A 21,598-nucleotide genomic window follows, 5' to 3' on the forward strand; every position below is an offset into this window, starting at 1 on the left:
ATGTCCCATCCTTGCAGCACTGATTAGAGGAGTTATGCACTGTGATTTCACTGTTTTGTTCTGCATAATACACTATTCTGAAATAAGCTGAGAGGAAAATGAGGCAGACACAGGGAAAGGAGGATTTGTGCATCTGGTTAATAAAGAAGCCCTATAGGGCAAAAGAAAGAAATAAGAGACACCTGTTTCTGACTTGGCTTGATTACTTTTCATCAAAGTAAAAAACAACCTTGCAAATGTCCTTAATGTAGAAATTAATGTTTTGTTATTATGTGAGACTGGAGTTTTCTGGCATATACACAGTCTGTGTAAGTCAGATATTTCAGATGATAACAATTTGACATTCATAAACAAAAACTATGCTTGAAAGATAGATTTCTTAATTAACTTGGAAAACAAATAGACAATTCAGGATGTTATTTTGATCCTGCAAAACTGTGAACACATGTGCATGAACCAGCATAGGCAGGGCACAGGAACAACCACAAGACCACAGATAAAATGCAAGGAAGTAAGTTTAATTTTGTTACCTCACCAAACAAGGCACCCCAGAGCAGCATCCAGGCAGAGATGCAGGCACTGTTGGGTTTGGTCCATACTAAAAGTTCCCCCACTTGGATCCCTCAGCCCTGGCTGCCACCAGCATTTTGCCCTCCCTTGCCCTGGCTTTGCCCAAGGAAAACAGGTTCGCACCTGCCCACCCAAGAGGGGCTCAGCCATGCCCCACATGGGTTTTTTGTTTTCTACAACCTTATGAAAAGCCCACCATGACTTTAAAAAAACCCAATCTTTCCACAAGCAGCATATAACCTGATTGCACTTCAATGCTGCATGCAATGTATGGCTGTTTATAATTGATGAAGTATTAAGGATATTGGCTCCAAGGCTCCTTGTGACAGACGCATCACAAAGCCACAAAGAAAATGGATCCATGGTCATGGAATTTATTCTACTAGAACAAATATTTTAAAGGAATGATATATTTACAGTCTATAATATAGTCTTTTTTACCAACAACAGAAGTAGTAAAAAACTCTAAAAGTGCACAAAGTCTTTGTAAAGCAAAGTTAGCAAATGAACTCCATTATTTCAGAAGAAACTACAAGCAAAATTTATTCATAATAAAAGACCATATTCTAGGTAGCATTTTCCTGTTTCAGTTTCATTCCCAATAAATGCTGTGGGTTTTTTTCCTCTGAAAGTGCCAGTTTTCTCTATAAGTATATTGATTTCTAAGTTAAGTAGTTCTGAAACTGTTATTTCCTAAATAGCAATACCCAAATGAGTGAAAACCTGGAACAGAATGTTTTGCTGCTGACTTCAGAGAAGCAAAATCTTTGTTTCTGAAGAAGCCATCAATTCCTTACAGGATTTAAAACATAAAAGCATGCACATGCACACATACTTTTTATCCTCAAAATAATGTAAAAATGAAAATACCAAGCCCAATGTCTGTACATTAGGGATATTATCTAAGCCACCAATAAAATACTCTAAGGCAAAATAAGACATTAGTGAAACAGAAAATAAACATAAATGAAATTCTATGGATGGGCCAGAAGCTATGAGCTGCTCCAGAGAAATGAGAGGGTCATCCCAGCACAACAGAGAGGAAAGATCACTACAAAGACCAACAATTTTAAGGGCATTTTTAAAACCAGTTTTTAAAAGACATAATACAACTCAGGAGCAAATCTGTTACCAAATTACAAAAAAACATACATAATAGAAAAACATTTTAAGAAATTATGTATTTTATTTCTTTTACAGACACAAAGAAATGGGACATAACCCCTCAATTTATAGACAAAAAGTCGTTTCTCTTGCACCAATTTTACAAAACAAAACATTAAAAATAATAATTGCAGCACTAATCTGAACAAAGCCAAACAGGTAACAGTTCAGATGCAGCCGATGTGGAGAAAGCAATGCAACTCAAACCCTAGCTTGGTCAGCTTGGGTTCTAGTGCCACCTGCTGAAATAACAGCAGTCTTCCCCTTGCAATCACAGCTAATGAACAATTTAAAATAATCCTCTGCACTAGACAGCAACACACAAAGAAAGGTCACGAAGAAGATGAAGTGCTTGAGTAATCAAAGTGCACATCCAATGAGCCATACACTGAACGTAGTAAATCGAGAACCTTCTCTTGAATGATGTCAACCTGCTCTGAAGGGCAGTAGTCATCCAAACTTGATCTGTAAAAAAAAAAAAGAAAAAAAGCATGAGAATACAGATATCATACAGATATCACAACCATAACCCTGTAATGCCCTGTGGTGAGGCTGAAGCTTCTTTCAAACTGTATCAAGTTTGGCCTCCCAGTATCCCTTTGAAGCATAGTGCTGTGCTTCTTAGCACTACATGTTAAGTTTAATAGAAAGTCTGCAGCAGATCAGGAACATGATCTAATCTTTCCTGTTCTACTTTCTTCCTGAAACTGGTACAGAACACCCTGGCAATCAAAGGTCAAGGAAATTATTTAATTAAAGGACACATAGAAAATTTAGATTAAGAAATTGAAATGCTACTGGTAAAGTAGGCAGGAAAACTTGAAAAACATCTTCACAATACCCGGCATATAGCATTTTTTACAGTATCTATTAATGAACTTCAAACAGATACAAGTAAAAACTGGTTTCCTGAATTTTTTATCTGTTAAGATCTACAGAGATGATTCTGGTTTCTCCACAGCAGTGGATAATAACCCTGCAATTGGCCCAGGGAATAGAGTTTATTTTTTTGCAGGCATTAGCCATACTAGTTCTTGTTGCCAAAACCAGTTTCATATCAGCTTCTGCTATTGTTGCTGGCGCTTTAAGAGCACAATTAATATTTCTGACTGATTAAATGTCAATATTTTTTCAAGAGGCACACTGTGGTATTCAAATTAGATTTTTTCAGGCCAGTTCTTTGGTTCTCCCAGGTCTCTGGCTTCAAACTCCATTCTGTTATTCTAAATAAAACCTTTACAGTTCTGGAAGCCTAACTTTTACCCCATAATAAAGTTTTACTAGAACTTTGAAGAATATAAATGCCTTTTAGTCTACTAGATGAAAACTCATTCCAACAAAGTTTCACTGAAAAAAAGAAATCCTATCTGTAGTACAACAAACCCTAGAGTAAGAGAGTAAGGAAGGTGGGATTTCAGCCCAAGCCACCTTTGCCCTAATTAGCTCAAGTAACACAAGTAGAGATGTATGAACTCCAGTGACAGCTATCAATCCCAACATACACAAGGCCTCAACACAGCCCTTATATAACCTGTGCTGAAGCACTGTCAGGCTTCCACTTTAAAAGAACTAGTGCTATGCTGACAGGATCATTTAGCTTCATAAGCATAGTCCGGACATTTTGAAGTGAAAATATCTGAGCAGTCTTACCGAGCAACTGTCACCAGTGTGGGCTTGGGCAGATCTGTCAGTAGAACTTTAATGGATTGTATGAGGCCTTCGATCTCGTCTTCAGTGCTAACATGGTGAGGAAGCTCCACATAATCACAGGTCAGACCAGCTTGATGGACCTGTGGGTAAATTAAGGAGAGATTTCATTTCTGTTGATGAATTATTGATATACTTATGCATGTAGAAAGTCTTAAGGATACCATCCCTAGCCCGTCAAGTAACTTGTACCTCTTCACACAGGGGGGTTTTCCCCCCAGCTTGTTCTTTAAACAAGTAAAATTCTGGAGGTTGTATGGATTGTTATCTCCAGTACACTGTAACTCTTTTTATGAATTCAGAGTATGCTGCAGCCCTTGAAGATGATATAGCTGTGATACGTTATAAATAGGTACCTTATTTTAAGTTCTACAAAGGAAACCAACAGACTGGTGAAATTTAGCCTCCATTCACAGGATGCAGCCCAAGACATCACAGTCCTGGGAGATCACACTAAAGTTCCCTAAATATAGACAGACAAGCAGACTAAAATTTTAGCAGCTTTGAAAGGAAAAGCTGGTCTAAGTAATAAGACATAAAACCTGAGGAAAATTACCAAAATCAGAGGAAATTCTGAATTCAGAAGCAAGTCTGAAAGGAAGTATGACTCTCTCCCTCTCTGCTGAAGCTATGCTTTTGACATCTGTCTGCTTTCTGCTTTTGTCACCTACCATTTCATAGTCTGGGCTTTCCATCCTGGTTTTCAAACTGTGAACTAGTTGAACAAGTGGCTTCATCCTGGAGTTAAAACAAAACCAAAATTTTTTACAAACAGTTGGAAACATTTATATACCTTAAATGGCTAGGAAAAAAAAAAGGTGAGGAAAAAAGAAGGAAGTAGAAATGATGGCCTAGGATTTGAAAAGGAAATTTGCTCCTCTGTCATCTTGCACTTGCAAAAATAGAAATTATCAGTATTATTGTACTGTTTCACCAGGTCTTTCTTATAAAGTCCCTATATTTATACCTGCCTCTGGCAAATCTTCCTTGTGCTTCTTTTAGGGTATATCTGCAGAGAAGCTGTTGCAGCTGAAAAGTCTTATGAACTTTATAGGAGACACTTCTTGTCACTGTTGTTACAGAGGTTGTACAGTAACTGCTGCATTTGATGTGGAAAATGAGTGATTTTCCTATGAAGGAAAAGCTCAGACTTTCCCTGTCTTTTTTCACCTGAAAACTTTTCATGTGAAAACATCTAGTTTAAAAGCAGAGTGATGCAGGTTCAGATGTTTAATGGAGACTTGCTCAGGTACAGTTCCATTAATTTCCATTTTTCCAAAGAAAGCAGAACCTTTGGGAGCACCAAAGAACTGCTTCTCCATGTCCTCCTCGGTTTGTTGCCTTTTTTGAGAGTTGTGCTGCACATTGATGACCGAGGTTTTAGTCACCAAATATGCCTCCATCCATAGACAATAAAACTTGCATGGATCTGTACAAGACTGAGCTTCCAAAGCTTACAATAGTACTGAAGACAGTAGACTGCCTTTCCTTTTGTTTTGTTTCTTTCTCCTCTAGGACTAAAGAAAAAAGCGTATACTTGCAGAGATCCTTTCCTTCTCTGTTATCAAAATGCTGGACTAATCAGTTCTCAAACTTCTATTTGCAATTTAGGCCTCTTAGAAACCTCCTACCCAGGATATGAAGCCCATTTCTGTAGGGTTTCTTCGTCATCAGTGTCACACAAATCCGCAAATGCTGCTTCCAGATCTTCCAGCTGATGAACGCGGGTTTCAACACAATCCAGCAAGTCTTCCTTTAAATAAGCATATACAAAAGTATGTTAGGAAAAAAAAAGAGCTAAGAACATCATGACTTTCCCTATGATTTAATTTCTGTAATGATTGATCTACTGGAAGTGGGGAATCAGAAACAACTGATTCATTCCTACAGCACATCTTTTCAAGAGGATCATAACAAATGCCTGCAGAAACTGTTGTACCTTCAGAATAAATCATCTCACTTTGTCCTGGTTTTCCCACTACAAATTTTAAAAAGCCACCTTTTAAATATGTATCTGTTTTTATTCCTGATTAACTAAGAAACATAAAAATCTATCTGCCAATATTCAACATATCTTTATTTCTTTATTCCCACATATTAATTAGGTTTCATTTATTTGTGATAATTAAATGTGCTGAATCTCTCAGTATTAGTGTTCAGATGAGATTATGAAAGCCTGTATTTCCATGTTTTAGAAGCACACAGCACATAAAATGAAAAGTACATTACAGTACTTTTTTGCAGGACTTAAAGTACAGCATAATACCATCCTTTCCACAACTGAACAAAAAGGTAAAATACCAGTTACACATTCATCACAGCTCTGACAATCATGAAAGAACAACAAGGGAAGGAACGGGAGAGCCTGGAGGGAGGTATAAAAAAAAAGAAAAAGAACCAGCCACCAAAAAACCAAAAAAGAAACACCCCACCTAAACCCAGTTAAACCATAAAAAGAACAAGTTTGCTGGTGACTTATTAGGTTTTCATTCCTTCCATGCCAATTACCGTTTTGTTTACAGAAACAATTTTTGACACTCTTACTAAATATTTATGCAATTCACATATTCAATCAAAACATTTAATAGAAAAAAAATTCTAAGATGCTGCTGATTAGCATTTGGCTGCATAGCTTAATGTGAGACCACTTCATTAAGCACCTTTGATAGGTTCCTTCCTGTTGTCGTAACTCATTTTCATTGGGTAAATAAAAAGAATCATTCCTTCATACGTTCCACAAGGAAGCATCATACCTCTGTTGCATTTTTTTGTGGCTTCTTGAAATTGTACAACTCTTGCAAAAGCTCATATTCTGTCTTTGAAAAAGAAAAAAACAGTAAGAAAATGACTCTTCAAATGAGAAAACCAATCCTCAAAGCCTTCAATAAAAGATCATTTCCCTACTCTAGTATGGCAGACAATAATGAGAATAACAGCCTTTCATTAGGACAAGCTACCACTCTTTGGATAATCAACACTACTGTGCCTTTTGAAAGGCAGTCTCCTGATACCATCATGGCTTTCTCAGCACAGGTTATAGAGGGTAAAAAATGACAAAGGCTATCATCTCCCCCGATGAATCTTGCTGCGGGTATTTGGAAGGTAATCTCTGGGAACCCAAGCATAGCTTTTATGTCCCAAGCAAAAAGCAGAAGTTGAGTATATCCCTGAGTTTGAACATACACTCAATATTGATACCAAGTGTAAGAAACTCCTCCTGTTTGGTGGTTGAAATTTTTTACCACATACATTCCCTTAGAAATACTTCTTTAAAATGGAAATACCTCTTCAAAATATTACCATGAATCATTAACCATGATCAGCTAATCTGCTAATTTAGCTTAGATGAGAGTTTCTCCATAGACATAAATATTAGGGCTGGGACTCTTTCGTGAGTGGTACGAGGCTACTCAATTTCCATACTTACCTGTGTGTACATTTCTTTAAATGGATTTTTAACTGAAAAAAAATCTAAGTCGATGTCCAAAACATATGCATCCCCCTTCTGCAGTACTTGGCAGACATCTTTAGCAATGTCCCTTATTGGGCATTCACTGTTTTTAAGATGGCTTGAAGCTGAGTCTTCTGCCAAAGTTTCTGCCCCATTCAGGGCACCTGCATTTTGCATTTCCTTTTTCTTCACACTCTGGGTGATGTGATCAAAGTCAGCAGGAGCCACTGAAGAGGCAGAAGTGGCACTTGCTGTATCACCTGTATTTAGCTTCAGTCTTTTAGCAGATGCTACTTCACCACTTCCTTCACCGCTGTTTGATGATTCAGTAGGATTGATGAGAATGACATGCAAATTTAAAGGCTTCTGGTTTTCCAGCTGATCAGCAGGAACATAAAGACCATCACTTAAGAAGTAATTATCTGTGCCTGTAACCCTACAATTGACAATAAATCCCAGTTAATACACATCTTGGCAAAGAGCATAGGAAAAAGCATTTTATACTTTAGGGACCCAGAGCAGAATGAATAGATGTTTGATGGCTAATGAAAGCCATAAAACTGTGTAGACAAAATTATTTCTTTTAATCCTCAGGTTTAAATTATATTAAAGTTTTTTCTACTTCTTTATTGTGGAATATATTAAAATTCACTCTGTATTTATTATAATAGCCCTACAAAGTTTTAATGGATAAGAAAAAGATAATGCTTTATGTGCTACTAAGATTAATTTGAAATTGAATTGCATTTTGAAGACAACATCCAGAATTGACAAGATACTATGGCACATAAGATTGCAAAGCTATGGATATTTTGTCTTGTTTTGTAATTTTCTGGGAAAATTATGATAGTTGGGTTTGCAAAGTGCCCTGAAATGCATAAATATTTACTTAGTGAAACTACAATATTATGAATCCGTAAGTAGAATTTAACTTTTTTTTACCCCCAACACATTCCCTAAACATGGTAACTAGAGGATAAGTAGCTAACTATCAATTGAATCCACTTAAAAATCCCACAAAACAACTAACCAGCCAAAAGCAACACTAAAACTTCTGCTTACAGTGAAAATTTAAAGAACAGGATTTTCAACCTGTATTGCAGTACATTAAGCCTTAATCATCATAAACTCAAATTACAAATAAGATTAAGAAGTGTGAACTGCTGGCTTGTGGTAAGGCCTTATTTGAATACAGGGTATCACCATCAATCAACCACAAAGACAAATCATTTCCTAAGCAGGAGAGATTTGAAGTTCAGTTCCCCAGTGTCTTGTGGATGGATTATCCTCAGTTTGTCAAGGTCAGGGGCTGGATTACAACCCCATCTTGTTGACTAGGCAATCACAGCACATCTTCCCAGAAATTCTGCAGGGTTCACCATGAGATCATAGTGCATTAGTGTCCACAAATGATGAGGCTGTATCTATTGCCTATCCATCTGTCGTCATCAAAACTTTCAGGACATTTGTATTTATGAGAACTCTCTCTCTTTCTTCCTTCATGGTTTTGGTAAGCCTAGAACCTTGAAGAAAATGAACCCAACTGTCTTCAAAAGGAAGTCTGAAATGTTGTTTTCTTGACTGCTAAGGCCACCAGTGAGAGAGCTACTCAACTATCGTGACTTATTCCTATATATTGGCTAAATGATTAAAGTAACAGAAAGCACTAGCTATTTTAAAAAAATCATTTAGGTTCCCTTTAGGCTTCAGATTCAGAATTGTAGAGCTTTAAGTGTTTTATTTAAAGTGGTAAAACAAAGCATTTCTCTGCTGTTTTCCATTAAACTTGCTTCAAAAGATTTATTTTGCTATGCTCACAAGAGACGTGATTTGCAAATATCCCCTAAGGCTGCACAAAATCCCAACACTGTGAATATGGTGAATGCAAAATTATTATGGACTGCATCCTGCAGAATGATGAGGGGCTCTGATTCAAACTTGAATCACAGAATAATTAAGATTCAAAGAGAAAACTGGAAGTTTCTAGTCAATCATCTGATCAAAGCAGAACTGACTTCAAAGCTAGGTGAGGCTGCTCAGGTGAATTGTCCTTTATCACATGATGGAGAATTCACTATCTGAGTGCCTGTTTCAGGGCTTAACTAGATCAACTTCAAAAACCAAAAAAACTCCAAACAAACAAAAAACCACACCCCATACTAGAAAAACAGTCATGGCTGATACCAAATAACAATATTACTAGTTAGACCACAGACTAAGTTGATACAAGTGTAACTGCATTAGGTTCTAAGGAAATTATAAATACAAATTAAATGTTCATCTTTATCCAAGAAAACAAAAAAATTCCAGTGAAAAGCTATAGAGATGGCTTTTATATTACTAGTATATGTCAGCAGACAATTTACCTGATCGTTGTTGTTGATACATCTTTCCCAACTAGAAAACTGTGTTTCCCTTCTGAGATCTGCTGAGCCCAGCGAGGGTGAAGCCACACTACTTGAGAAATATGGCCAGCATAAACAGCAGGCATAATCCAGTTTTCAATACTTAATTCACTGTAATCAGTAGAGAAAGACAGAAGATAGCAATGTTACTTTCCCTACAAATAAAAATGGTCAAGAACACCACAAACATCTTCCACATCTTGAAGGCCCCCATGCAAATCATCTAAAACTAGTACTCCATGTAAGGGTAACATCAACAAAGAAAGAAAAAGAGGGAAATCTTTATTCATAAGACAAACCAAGAATGTCTGTAGTAGGTATAAAAAAGTTCTGACCTAGAGTGAAATTGGCTTCACTCTTAGCGTGGCACTATGATTATAAACTCCTTAGTGCTGGACCTGGCAGTGTTAGGTTAATGGCTGGGCTCAATAATATTAGAGGCCTTTTCAACCTTACTGACTCTGTGATTCTATGCCCTTTATCTCTTGATACATGAGAGGAAAATGCAAGGAACATCATCAACATTGTTGTAAATAACTTCAAACTGACCTCATGAGACTGTTTTACTGTAAACTGCTCCAAGTGTATTTTAAATATCATCCCAATAATTACAGTGAGTCAATCCACATCCACAGGATTAGCATCTTTCCTCATTATCAAGACCCCATTTTTTAGGTGTATGATGCTAGCTGTATCCTGGGCTGCAGCTAAAGAAGCATGATGAGCAGGTCACAGGAGGGGATTCTTCCCCTCATTCTGCTCTTGTGAAACCACACACCTGGAGTGCTGCATCCAGGTCTGGGCCCCCCACATAACAATTACATGGTCCAGAGAAGGCCACCAAGATGATCAGAGGGCTGGAATGCCTTTCCTGTGAGGACAGGTTGAGAGTGTTGGGGTTGTTCAGCCTGGAGGCTGCACAGAGACCTTATGGTACCTTCCAATACCTCAAAAGGAACTACAAGAAAGCTGGAGAGGGACTTTTTACAAGGGCAAGCAGTGATAGGACAACGGTCTACACTGAAAGAGTGTGTGTTTAGATTAGATATTAGGAAGAAATTCTTCATTGTGAGTGTGGTGAGACACGCCACCCAGGCTGTCCAAACAGTTGTAGGTAACCCATGGCCAGAAGCATTCAAGGCCAGGTGGGATGGGGACTAAGCAATCTGGTCTAGTGGAAAGTGTCCTGGCCCATGGAAGGGCAGTTGGAACTAAATGATCTTTAAGGTTCCTTCCAACCCAAAGCATAAAATGATTTTGTGATAGAGTCCACAAAACCTTTTATTCATCCAATAAAGAGAACAAAATATTGACTCTGGCTAAGGTGATTCAAGTATATCAAATGCATCAGCTTGTAATTGCTGTAAATCACCATAATACTGATGCAAACAGTATTTGAAATACTGTTTATTTATTTTAAAATTTTATTTAAAAATATTTATTTTAAAATAAACATTTATTTATTTTAAAACAGGAAGAGCAAGACAATAGCAGAGATCATAGTGGCTTATTACCTATCTACCTTAGGTGGGGGAAAATAGTGGTTTTTATGATTGTAATAGGAACATCTTGTTCTACTTCACATATTCAGCATGCCAACAAAGGATGTGCTATTTCAATCTCAAAGTCAGTTTTTCAGTGTGACAAGAGAAAGACTGTTTCATAACTACAGCTTTTCAGACAAAGCATGCATGCAAGTGTGTTTTCCTGTTACCCAGAGGAACCACTTGGGATAACACCATCATACACGGTTGAGCCAATATGCAAAGCAAACTCATACATCTTAAATTGCTTGATAGGCAAGGTAACTTTTGCCATTAAAAAATAAAGTTTCAGCAAAAGTGAAAAGACAGAAGATACAACTTGAATCTGACTTTTATCTCTTTTGTTCATCCTTCCTAGGCAGTCACAGCAATATCCATTGTGAATCAAAGGCAGCAAGAATTAAAGTCTACTCTGATGCAGTACCCAGGACATACCTAAAAAGAGCTTCTTTGTCAAATACAGTGTCTGCAGGCATATTCACAGGAATAAGAAGGTCTGGATGGGAATCAAGATGAACAAAACTGATGTTACTGGCAGGAAGATGCTTTGAACCAATGGCACGATAGATGAAAGGCAGCACCTAAAGCAACACAAACAAAAACATTTTAATGATAGCCAGTGGGCTGAAAAATGCAACAGCTTTAGCAGTAAAACCACCAGTACCACTTTTATTCCTTTAGAATTTGGATTTGAGGGAGGAGACAGAATACAATACAAAGGGGAAATAAGTCCAGTGGCAAGACAACTCATAAACAGTAATCATTATAAGTCCAAGTGTTCCAGATGAAAAACTGCTGAAGAATCACAGCTTTACACCCTGTTTCCTTCTTTATAGGAAGTCTTGTTTGCAGTAGCTCTTCTCACTAGCCATTCAACTCAATTCCTAGAAGTTTGAGGGTTTTTTTCCATTTACAACTAAGACCCAGGAATGCCTTTCCTCTTCTGCAGATCATTGCATTCTTTCTCCATGATATAAAACTTCCTCACCATGCACTGGTGCTATGGAGATAAAAACAGTTTGCTCCTTATAAGTTAACTGATACAGATTGAAAACCGACCCTACCATGATTTAAACTTTAGCTGACCATTAAACCTATTCCTCTTGAAGAATTAATTCCTAATCCCTCCGTGACTGTTTGCAACAGAGACTACCTTTCTCAACTGCCCAACTTTATTCCCTGCTTAAGTTCTTCACTCAGAAGTGTGAAAAACAGATGAGGCAACTCACCAATTTACAGCATAGCAAAGCACTGAACTGCAATAGCATAGGGTGGTAAAAATGAGAAAACTGATGGCTGATTCCTCTTGGAGCTGCAGTACACAGACTCTCTTCCACAGTTAGAAGGCATCAACTGCCTTGGCTACCAGAGCAAATCCAACAAGGATTGTGAATCACAGCCCTATTATACAGGGAATGTGAAGACTGTAAGAAGCAACAAAAATTATGTCTGATCTCTGCATTACCACAGCAACTGAGCTACTTTTTTTGGCATAAAACTGATTAAGATGACAACCCCTGCACAATGCATAGGCATGACCATAAAACATATGTATATTATTGCAATAGTAGATAAAATAAAACTAAAACCAACATGGGTTCCCTGGCCCATGGCTTTTACTTCTTTGTAAAAAAGAAGCAATCTGGCCTACTAAACAACCAGTATTTACAATTAAAATTGAAGCTTTACCTCAGGTAAGTGCAACTACCGATTGCAAGAGACAAGAGAGACTTGTAAGTTCTCTAACCTTGCAAGTTCTCCTGATTTGGATTAGAACAAAATTTCCTTCAACCCAGCTGTTAGTATTAATCAGTCATGATGCAGCTACTGACAACTTGCTCTGGAGGAACATCACTGTCAGCAAGGCTGATATAAAATTTTCTGTGAAGTTCTTACACTTTGGGACAAACAGCCATTTATGTTTTACGCAAGATAGACCAATTAATCCACATTCCTACAATGAAAACATTTTAAATTAAATATATAGTATTAATAGAACTTTAAGCTAATGAAAACCAGAAATATAGAGACTAAAACAAAGAAGGATCATTAAGAGGAATTATGTCAGAATTCCTATCACAGTGACAGTCTAAGTCCTTGGCTACCATGAAAAACCAGCTATCACAGCATCACATATTCACTGAGTCTTAGCAAAAATGAATTGTATTAAAGTACTTAAAATTTGTAAAATTATTGTCTTTAATAAAATTTACTACATTAATACTTTATCTTTGCAAAGAATCTAGTAAAGAATCTGTTATTTTAGGATTAAAGCCTCAGTTTATGCTATTATAAAAAACCTTACGAAAAACCAGATGCAGCAGTTCAAAAACAATTCCTCCTTCACTCCCTTTTTCAAAGACTCCACGAAAAAAAAACATAGTTCCAGATTTTTAACATTTCTCGTCAAGTGGGAGTCAATCTACTAGTTGGGATGGGATTATATTTACTTATCCTCTGCTGACATGCCATACACTGGGTAGGGTTGAGTTTCCAAGCACCCCCCTAATAGCTAGCAAATTATAACTGCAGTGTAACGTAAGTATTATTTCTTTTAAATCACAGCAATTAATGATACAAAGAAGACAAAAAACCATTCGGCAATGAGTGCTTTAAAAGATGTCAAAATGCGATCATGGCAATAAGTAGCTCAGTCGCTGAATCGGGAAGGAAAATCAGGTCACCTGGGCGCTCAAGTTCATTGAGGTTTCAGCAGCGGAAGGGAAGGCAGCTTTAGGGTTTGTGTGCGGCTGCGGAGGAGGGCCGTTCCCAAGGAAGCGCCCGGAAAACCCGCACACAAGACAGGAGAGCGCATCTCCTGGGGAGGCCGCCGGTGACCGCACCGGGCACTTCTCTTGGCTTCCATCCGCGCCGCGGAGAAACTCACCAAGAGACTCACACGAACAGGAACAAACGAAACCGCTCCCCATGCCCCACCCGGGGGAGTCCCCATCGCCCGGCAGCCCAGCGCGGGGCACTCACATCCTGGTGGTCCTCCACCACCCACACGGGCAGGGCCGGGTAATGCCGCCGGGAGGCCGCGCCGGGCCGGGAAGCGCCGCCGGGCCCCGGCTCCGCTCCGTTCATGCCGTCGCTCCCCTCGGGCGGGCGGCGCTTCCGCCCGCAGCGCCTCCCACCGCTTTCCTGTTCCGGAGCCGGGGCGCTGCAGGCGGCGCTGGCCTCGGCGGCGGCGGGGGCGCCAGGTGAGCTCGGTGTGCTGGGCTGCCCGCCGAGGAGCGGCGGGGCCGCCTTGGGGCCGCTCCGCGCTGCTCGCGGGGCTCCGTAGGGGTCGCGGCCTGGGCATGGCGGGGGCGCGGTCCCGGGGTCGAGAGCGCGGTCCCGGGGTCGGGAGCGCAGCGGCTCCGCGGGGCTGGCGGGGTCGGGCTGGTGGGGCCGTGCGGCCGAGCAGAGCCCGGAACGGGGAGCGGGGCCCGGCCGGGGGCGGCTCAGCGCCTCCGTGCCCCGACCCCCGGGCCGTCGGGAGGCGGCGGTGGGGTGAGGCCGGGTGGCACTGGATGGGTCAGGTCGGAAGGGACCACAGTGGGTCGTCGGGTCCAATATTCCTACTCCAGCAGGGTCATCCCAGAGCACATGGTCCAGGATTGTGTCCAGACAATTCTTGAATGTCTCGGGTGAGGGAGACTCCGCTGCCTCTCTGTGGAATCCGTTCGGTGCGCGGGAAGCCGCACACTTAGAGAAGTTCTTCCTCATGTTCAGGTGGAACTTCCTGTGCATCAGTTTCTGCCCATTCGCTCTTGTGCTGTTGCACGGCACCGCCGAGAAGAGCCGGCCTCCATCCTCTTTGATACCCTCTCTTAGACACTTACAGACATGGATGATGTCACCTCTCAGTGCTCTCTCGTCCTTGTGTCAGTGCCCTGTTGCCTTCAGCAGGGCATCTGCACGGAGAGGCGAGTTTATTCATTGTTTTTTAGGGGACCAGTGCTGCTTTAGAATGTAATGGCTCCCGTCAGTGCAATAAAATTCCTCTTTAGGTGACAGGGGAAGGGGAGTTTGCCCTTTTCTGTGTTTTTGAACTTACTTAACTTTTATTTAAAGTTGAATGGTACTTGAGTTTGCAGCAGAGGGAGCTTTAAAATAATTTGGGCATGTAAAATAGTTTCTTGTCTTCTTGAATCTTTTTTCCAGTTGTGATACTGTGCATCCCTGAAGGACTGAAATAAAGTGGTAGAACAAGAGCAGTTCTCTGGTGGCAGGCAGATCTGAGAGCTGATAAACAAGACCCTTTGTTTGAATGCTGTGACATGTTAGAAAGGAGCCCACCTAAAGACAAGGCACTGTGGTATGGCCTGTTTAAATAAAATGTGTATGTGAATGTTAGCAAAGTCTAGAACAGTCTTCTGTTGCAAGCCTGAGTTGTGTAAGAGCACAACAGGAGAACCAAAGCAAAATTAATTCAGCATCTGATGGGTTATAATTAGTAATATCAAAGGGGTGCCCTATTGCCACACAAAATGGACACTGACTTTCTTTTTTTTTCTCCTCTGGTTTGTTGTGGCTTTTTTTTTTTTTTTTGAGAGCCCTTACAATATTGGAGGGTACTGAGCAGGTACAGGTACAGGCTGACTGGAAGGAACAAGTGGCTTTATACCATCATGGCTGCTGTCTCCTCAAAGTGTGGAATTCTCACTTACATTGGCCCTTGGTTGTTCTGGAGAGGGAATGACCACTACCAGTTCCAGTGGCTTCCACTAAGCCCTGCATGTGAAGAGTCCTCTTGATTCCTCCTCTTTAATATCAATCCTTTGCCCCTGTGTTTCTTTTCCTTTCTCCCTCCAGTTCACCAGAAGCTGTCTACTTTCTCTCAGCAAGTGCTACATCTTTTACTGCAGTGTCACCGGAATGCAGCTGAGAGTGGTGCTCTGAGCAGTCCAGGTCGGCCATGTTGCACTATAGCAGGTGGGAGAATATTCTGTGCATGTACTTCAGCATCAGCAAAGCCTCAGCGAAAGGGAGGCTTTATTTTCTTTTTCTGGTGATCTTTCCAATTGTGTGTGTGTATGTCTCCCCTTTCTTTCTCGCTTTCCCTTACGGAAAACAGGATTTGACTTCTGGAAGTGCTTAGGTAATTTTTTTCACCTCTCCTTCCATTCCAGCCATAGATTTTCTTTAGTGTTTTTCCCCTTTTTTCAGGTTTTGAAACTTAACATTGTTACTAAAGAATCAATTTAAACTTTAATGAAGCACAGTGCTTTCATTTATAAATGTTAATGCCTTAAATACATGCCTAGTTTTCAGTAACACTTAAGCCTACTTTAAGCAGTGATAGTTTCTCAAGAGTAGCAGGGCCAAGAATGCTGTTGAGGGATTTCTTGGGAATCATTTATTTCAACAGAAGTTAAAGAATGGCACAGTCTACATGATTTTTTTTCATAACCTATAAGATGTGTAGCCTGTTTTTCCACAAAAATATAACTACCTCACTTAAAACACTTTGAAGAGTCTGTTGAATTCAGTCCTTTAGTACATTGGGGACTCAATAGTGAGTGTAAATTGCTAGTATTTAATTTAAAATTTACATGATTTGTTGGGCCAGGTGGCATGCACTGAGGTGTTAGTTAAGTCATTCTGCCCAAAGTTTGGAATTGTGCTCGAGAGAGAACTCTTTGTTATGCAACTTTGTATGTACTAATAACTGCAGTTATTAATAATGAGTGATTTCTTTGGTGTGGGGTATCCAAAGATTTTATATCAAAGTGTCGAAGTGCTAGTGGAGGTGCTTGTATCGTTGACCTGTCATCATAACAATAATTTGTTGAAATTACATTGCCTCAACTGGTAAAGCATGATCTAGCTTGGGTTCTGGCTTAAAGACATAAGTGCTTTCATGGATTAGAGGCTTGAAGGAGTCAAAAGGGGCATAAATAGCCTGCACTAATGGTCTGAGGAGCACAAAGCTCCCAGTGAAAGTGGATATCATTTACTGCTTCTGTTAAAGGAAACTGCAGTTTCAGCACATCAGTAGCTCCTGCAGATGCATTGAGGACATCTTACAAAACCTGTGTGACTCTGGATTTTTATTCTCCTCAATAAAGGTGAGCCATGTCTTTCCATTCTGGGCGAGGATGTCCCCGTGGCCAGGGGGGACCAGGAGCAAGAACTTCAGCACAGACCTACCGCCCTCAGAACCTGCGGCAGCTTCACCCACAGCAGCCCTCCGTGCAGTACCAGTATGAGCAGCAAACTGCCCCTCCAACAACCTACTCCAACCCTCCCGCCACCGGTTACATGCCTCCCAGGCCAGACTTTGTGCCCTATCCTCCTCCAGTGCCCCCTTCCACACAAAATCCCATCAGCCAGTGTCCCATGAGGCCACCATTTCCAAACCACCAGATGCGGCAGAGCTTCCCAGTGCCTCCATGTTTCCCTCCCACTCCTCCACCAGTGCCAAACCCTAGCAACACTCCCGTGCCAGGAACACCTGCTGGACAAAGCACCTTTCCTTACATGATGCCTCCCCCCACAGTACCACACCCTCCCCCGCCGCCAGTCATGCCACAGCAGGTCAGCTACCAGCCCGTGTACTCGGCGGGCTACTCGCAGCAGTCCTTCCCGCCGCCCAGCTTCAACAGCTACCAGCACAGCTCCCGCTCCTTCCCGAGCAGCACTGCCAGCAACAGCGCCGGCAGCAGCCACTTCCGGCACACGGGGCAGTACCAGGGAGAGAAGTCCCAAAGTGAGCGGCGCTCCCCGGACAGGAGCAAGCACTACGATGAGCACCGGCACCGCGAGCACGGGCACATGCACGGCGACAGGCACCGCTCCGCTAACCACGGGGATCGTCGGGATCGCGGCCGCAGTCCGGATAGGAGGAGGCAGGAAAGCAGTCGGCACCGGACGGATTATGACAGAGGAAGGATATCGCCTCATCACAGAAGTTACGAGCGAAACAGGTAACAGTTATCTGCCTGCCGGGGGGGAGATGTCATCATTGGTGTGTGTTTGCATCAATGTTCTTGCCTTACCCTTGTTTGTCCCTCTAGCTCGGGAAGTTGCCAGTAGTCAGGTGTCATGGAAAAATTACTGTTTAGACACCTTCCAGGTACACTGCTTTGCCTCACGGTTGTGAGCTGGCAGACCTGTTGCTCTTGTCCACGGAGATAGTTTTCAAACAAGAGCTTCTTTGCATCCCACTGAGTGGATTGTTGAGTAGTGCTCAACATATTTACCTTAGAAATTTATGCGCATGTAGCAGGAAAATAGAGTTGGCACTCTAAAACTATGGAAGGTTGAGTCTTCCAAACAATTAACCCCCAGCACTTCAGATTTCAAGATTTAGAAACCAGAGTTAGGGTGCCAGGTGTTACTTTCTTTCAGTAAGCCTTGTATTTGTAGAGAATACTGATTTGGTGAGGTTTATAGTCTGATAGGGGCCCATAGCTAATACTTGCAGTTAGGTGTTTTGGTGAAGAGCATGTTGTGTTCAGAGTAAAGACCTCAGCAAGCCAACCCATGATCTCAAGAGGACTGAGTTGAAAAAGAGTATGGGTGAGTTGCAGGCTTCACTGATGTCATTCAGAGTGTGCACTACTTCTTTGGGATTTATCACGTAATGTCTCTCCCTCTTCTTCATGGACACAAATAGCTTGGAAATTATGGGCTGACCTGATATAATTTGCTGTGGCACATTTTAGAGCAAACCGTCATCAGTTAAATCTTTCTCATATCTTGGATTTGTTCTGTTTGTAGCTCTTTATGTGTCTAATGAGCTTTGCCAAAATAGTGAAAGAGCTACTGGCAAGTAAAGTATTTATCAGGGTTCCTGGATCACATGCTCTTAATTTTAAAAGCTCAGAATTTTTTCATAGCATATGTAGAACATGAATTTATACATAAAGCCTGCGTAAATGAAGCCCCTTTGATTTTAGATATGCAGAGACTTAATTGCAGAACCTTAAGACACCTGCATTCAAACAAAACCACACAAGCCTCACACTCAGTAAGTTTACTTTGATTTTTGAAAAAGGATTTTCGTGGAACTGAATGCAACTGGCATTAAGGCACTGGCCTTTTCTGTTTAACGTGCTTGTGTAGTTTTCTCCTTTTTTCTGCATAATTTCAAGCTTCAGTTTTAAGTTTTAAAAATGCATGTTTTCAGTAGCTTCTTTCTCAAACACTTTTGGATTGCTGCATTAGACCAACAGCTTCCAGATCTACTTGATAATGTATCCACTTATTTTGATTCAGAACTGGTTGCCAGACTCGAGGTTGATTTTTTTGTGCAGCATCTGTCTCTCAAGCAAGTCAGATGGCGTAGAATATGCTCTCTCTGAAGATGGAAATCCATGTCTGAACAAGGCACCAACAAACAAGGATAAATGGGGCTGGGGAAAAACAATAGATAATTTATCTGAACTTTTTGCTTTGTAAATTTGCATTGTTTCATATTTCATATGCGTGGAAACAAACATATATATATATATATATATATGTTCATGAATAATTTTAACTCATTCTGTTAACCCACCAAGCCACTTGAGGCAGCTGTTTATAATTCCTAGTGTATCAGCAGACTAGAAGTTTTAACAGATGCGCAATGACTTACCAGCTGTTACCAGAGTATAAAACCTGCCTGTGTGATCTTTCCTGCCTAATAAATACAGTAATTTCATAGAATCATTTAAACTGGAAACTGTCTTTAAGATCATCAAGTCCAACCTGTAACCTAATGCTGCTAACTCCTCCACTTAATTGTGTCCCTAAGTGCCACATTACATTTTTTTAAAGTGCCTTCAGGGATGATGATACCACCACTTTCCTGGGCAGCTGTTACATTGCTTGATAACCCTTTGAGTGAAGAAATTTTTCCTGCAATCCAAATAAAATCTCCCCTAGTGCAGCTTGAGGCTGTCTCATTCTGTGCTTGTTACCTGGCAGAAGAGGCTGACCCTCCCCTGGCTACACGCCCCTTTCAGGCAGTTGTAGAGAGCAACAAGGTCTTCCCTGAGCCTCCTTTTCCTCAGGGCATACAACCCCAGCTCCCTCAGCTGCTTTGCCATTCATAACAGGAGAAGAGGAAAAATGGTCCTGTGGGGAATTCATAGATGTCACCTCTGCATGGTGTGAATTAACTCTAGTATTGAGATAGATGGCTTTGTGACAAAGGTGGAGAACATGGACGCTTGACTGTCTTTTACAAGTTTCCTGAAGGTCAGTGTTAAGATCATCTGGGCTTTTAGCAGTCAGCATGTGGATGTCATTTTGTATAACATGATCTTAGGCTGCTATTGTGTTCCTTTCAGGTGTAGAATGTACGAAATGCCAGATTTCTCATTTAACTCATTTTTTGAACTTTTCAAGGGAGCGGGAGAGGGAGAGGCATCGTCACCGTGACAGCAGAAGATCACCATCACCAGACAGATCCTACAAAAAGGATTACAAGAGAGCAGGAAGGTAAGGAAGGCTGCATGTGGTCTCATGAGCATTTGAGGCTCAGTGCATCCACTCATGTGAGGTTTTGTGTTTGCATGTGAAACCCAGAAAAAATGAGTGTCTTAAATTAATAATCTACTGATGCATGCCAGTTATCTCACAAACTTGTAGAGTTAGAAACAGGATTAATCTCTGGAGACAGAGAGTTTCATTATTGTATCCTAAAGACTTTCTCTTAAGTCTTCTAGTCTGTAAAGTACCAAAATTATTTAGAGTCACTCTAGGTTATCTTTTAGAGGCTTTTCTTATATTTATATTTCTTATATTTAGAGTCACTCTAGATTATCTTTTAGAGGCTGTTCCTTTCTGAAAGTTAAAAATATTGCAACATTATTGGTTTTGTAGGCAGAGGAGATAAAAAAAGTAGGTAGTTTCCTTACTCCTCTTTCAAAAGCATTACTCTTGTGATGAACCTTGTGTTGTTCTAAGGTGTATTAGAGTAACAAAAGTGTTGGTTCTGTAGAATCCTTTTAATAAAACTCAAGTTCTTTTGTCAAACCAATAGTTTGTGGGCTGTGCTTTGAAACTTCTTACTGTAACTTCCAGTTATGACTGATGTGACTTAGTTTTTACCAATGAGTTCCTAACTTAAAAGAAATTCACCTAGAATGCAAGTAAGAATTTTAATTTAAAATGGCATGTATTTTTTTTTTTATTTATTGAACATGGCTTAAAATAAAAAGCACGTCGAATTTTAAGTCATTTTTATAGTAGTTCAAAACTACAAATTACTCTTGTACTCTTTATGGTGCAAAAGTAAAAAACTTTAAAAACTGGAATGACAACTAGATTTTGCTGCAATTTATATGATAGAATGACTTACTGATCTGAAGCAAACTGGTTTTCATTTTAAAATAATAAAGCGAATTGCTTTTGTTTGCTTTCTCCCACTAAGCCGGTCTCCAAGCAGAGAGAGAAAGAGAACCCGGTGGGAGGAGGACAGAGAAAGGTGGTCTGAGAACCAGAGCTCCAGTAAAGAGAAAAATTATACTGCTGTCAAAGACAAAGAATCAGAAGAGAATGCATCAGAAAAAAATGAAGAGGAAGATGAGGAATTGCTTAAGCCAGTCTGGGTTCGCTGTACCCATTCTGAAAGCTATTATTCCAATGACCCTATGGATCAAGTGGTATGTCAGCGAGAACTCTAAAATGACTGCAGGCAGTCCTTTATAATATGAACCCCTCAGCAGGATCATAGTTTTGTGTCATTTAATTCTTCTCTCTTCCCAATCATCTCAGTATTTTAACCCTGTTAGGGCTTCATTTGTTGCTGTTCTCTGTTTTTATCAGTTCCTTCTGTCTGT

General features: G+C 40.5%; 2 protein-coding genes across 2 annotated transcripts in view; one reads left to right on the plus strand and one right to left on the minus strand.

The window, feature by feature from the left end:
• Nucleotides 1-930: 930 nt before the first annotated feature.
• Nucleotides 931-13,978, minus strand: C1H5orf22 (chromosome 1 C5orf22 homolog). Its single transcript, XM_054633177.2, has 9 exons — nt 13,824-13,978; nt 11,277-11,422; nt 9,259-9,408; nt 6,869-7,328; nt 6,195-6,257; nt 5,073-5,194; nt 4,113-4,179; nt 3,385-3,524; nt 931-2,199 (listed from the first exon to the last, which is right to left on the minus strand). The coding sequence occupies exons 1-9, from the start codon at nt 13,926-13,928 to the stop codon at nt 2,067-2,069; spliced, it is 1,386 nt and encodes a 461-aa protein (XP_054489152.2). The 5' UTR covers nt 13,929-13,978; the 3' UTR covers nt 931-2,066.
• The window catches only part of DROSHA (drosha ribonuclease III), a 74,326-nt gene continuing 66,694 nt past the window's right edge, over nt 13,967-21,598 (plus strand). The window contains exons 1-5 of the mRNA XM_054641348.2: nt 13,967-14,044; nt 15,642-15,761; nt 16,898-17,755; nt 20,163-20,255; nt 21,190-21,421. Coding sequence (XP_054497323.2) covers nt 16,905-17,755; nt 20,163-20,255; nt 21,190-21,421 — 1,176 coding nt within the window. The 5' untranslated portion in view covers nt 13,967-14,044; nt 15,642-15,761; nt 16,898-16,904. The remainder of the gene's footprint in view (nt 14,045-15,641; nt 15,762-16,897; nt 17,756-20,162; nt 20,256-21,189; nt 21,422-21,598) is intronic.

The sequence above is a fragment of the Agelaius phoeniceus genome, chromosome 1, assembly GCF_051311805.1.
Source record: "Agelaius phoeniceus isolate bAgePho1 chromosome 1, bAgePho1.hap1, whole genome shotgun sequence".
Taxonomy (NCBI): domain Eukaryota; kingdom Metazoa; phylum Chordata; class Aves; order Passeriformes; family Icteridae; genus Agelaius; species Agelaius phoeniceus.

What these genes read in the sequence shown, in the direction of transcription:
- C1H5orf22 (XM_054633177.2), bottom strand. Translation starts at nt 13,928, where the DNA reads ATGAACGGAGCGGAGCCGGGGCCCGGCGGCGCTTCCCGGCCCGGCGCG. An exon ending in TTAAAGAAATGTACACACAG is followed by an intron (nt 6,258 to 6,868) that starts GTAAGTATGGAA and finishes TCTTTTTCAAAG; the next exon opens with ACAGAATATGAGCTTTTGCA. An exon ending in ACACTGGTGACAGTTGCTCG is followed by an intron (nt 2,200 to 3,384) that starts GTAAGACTGCTC and finishes TTTTTTTTACAG; the next exon opens with ATCAAGTTTGGATGACTACT.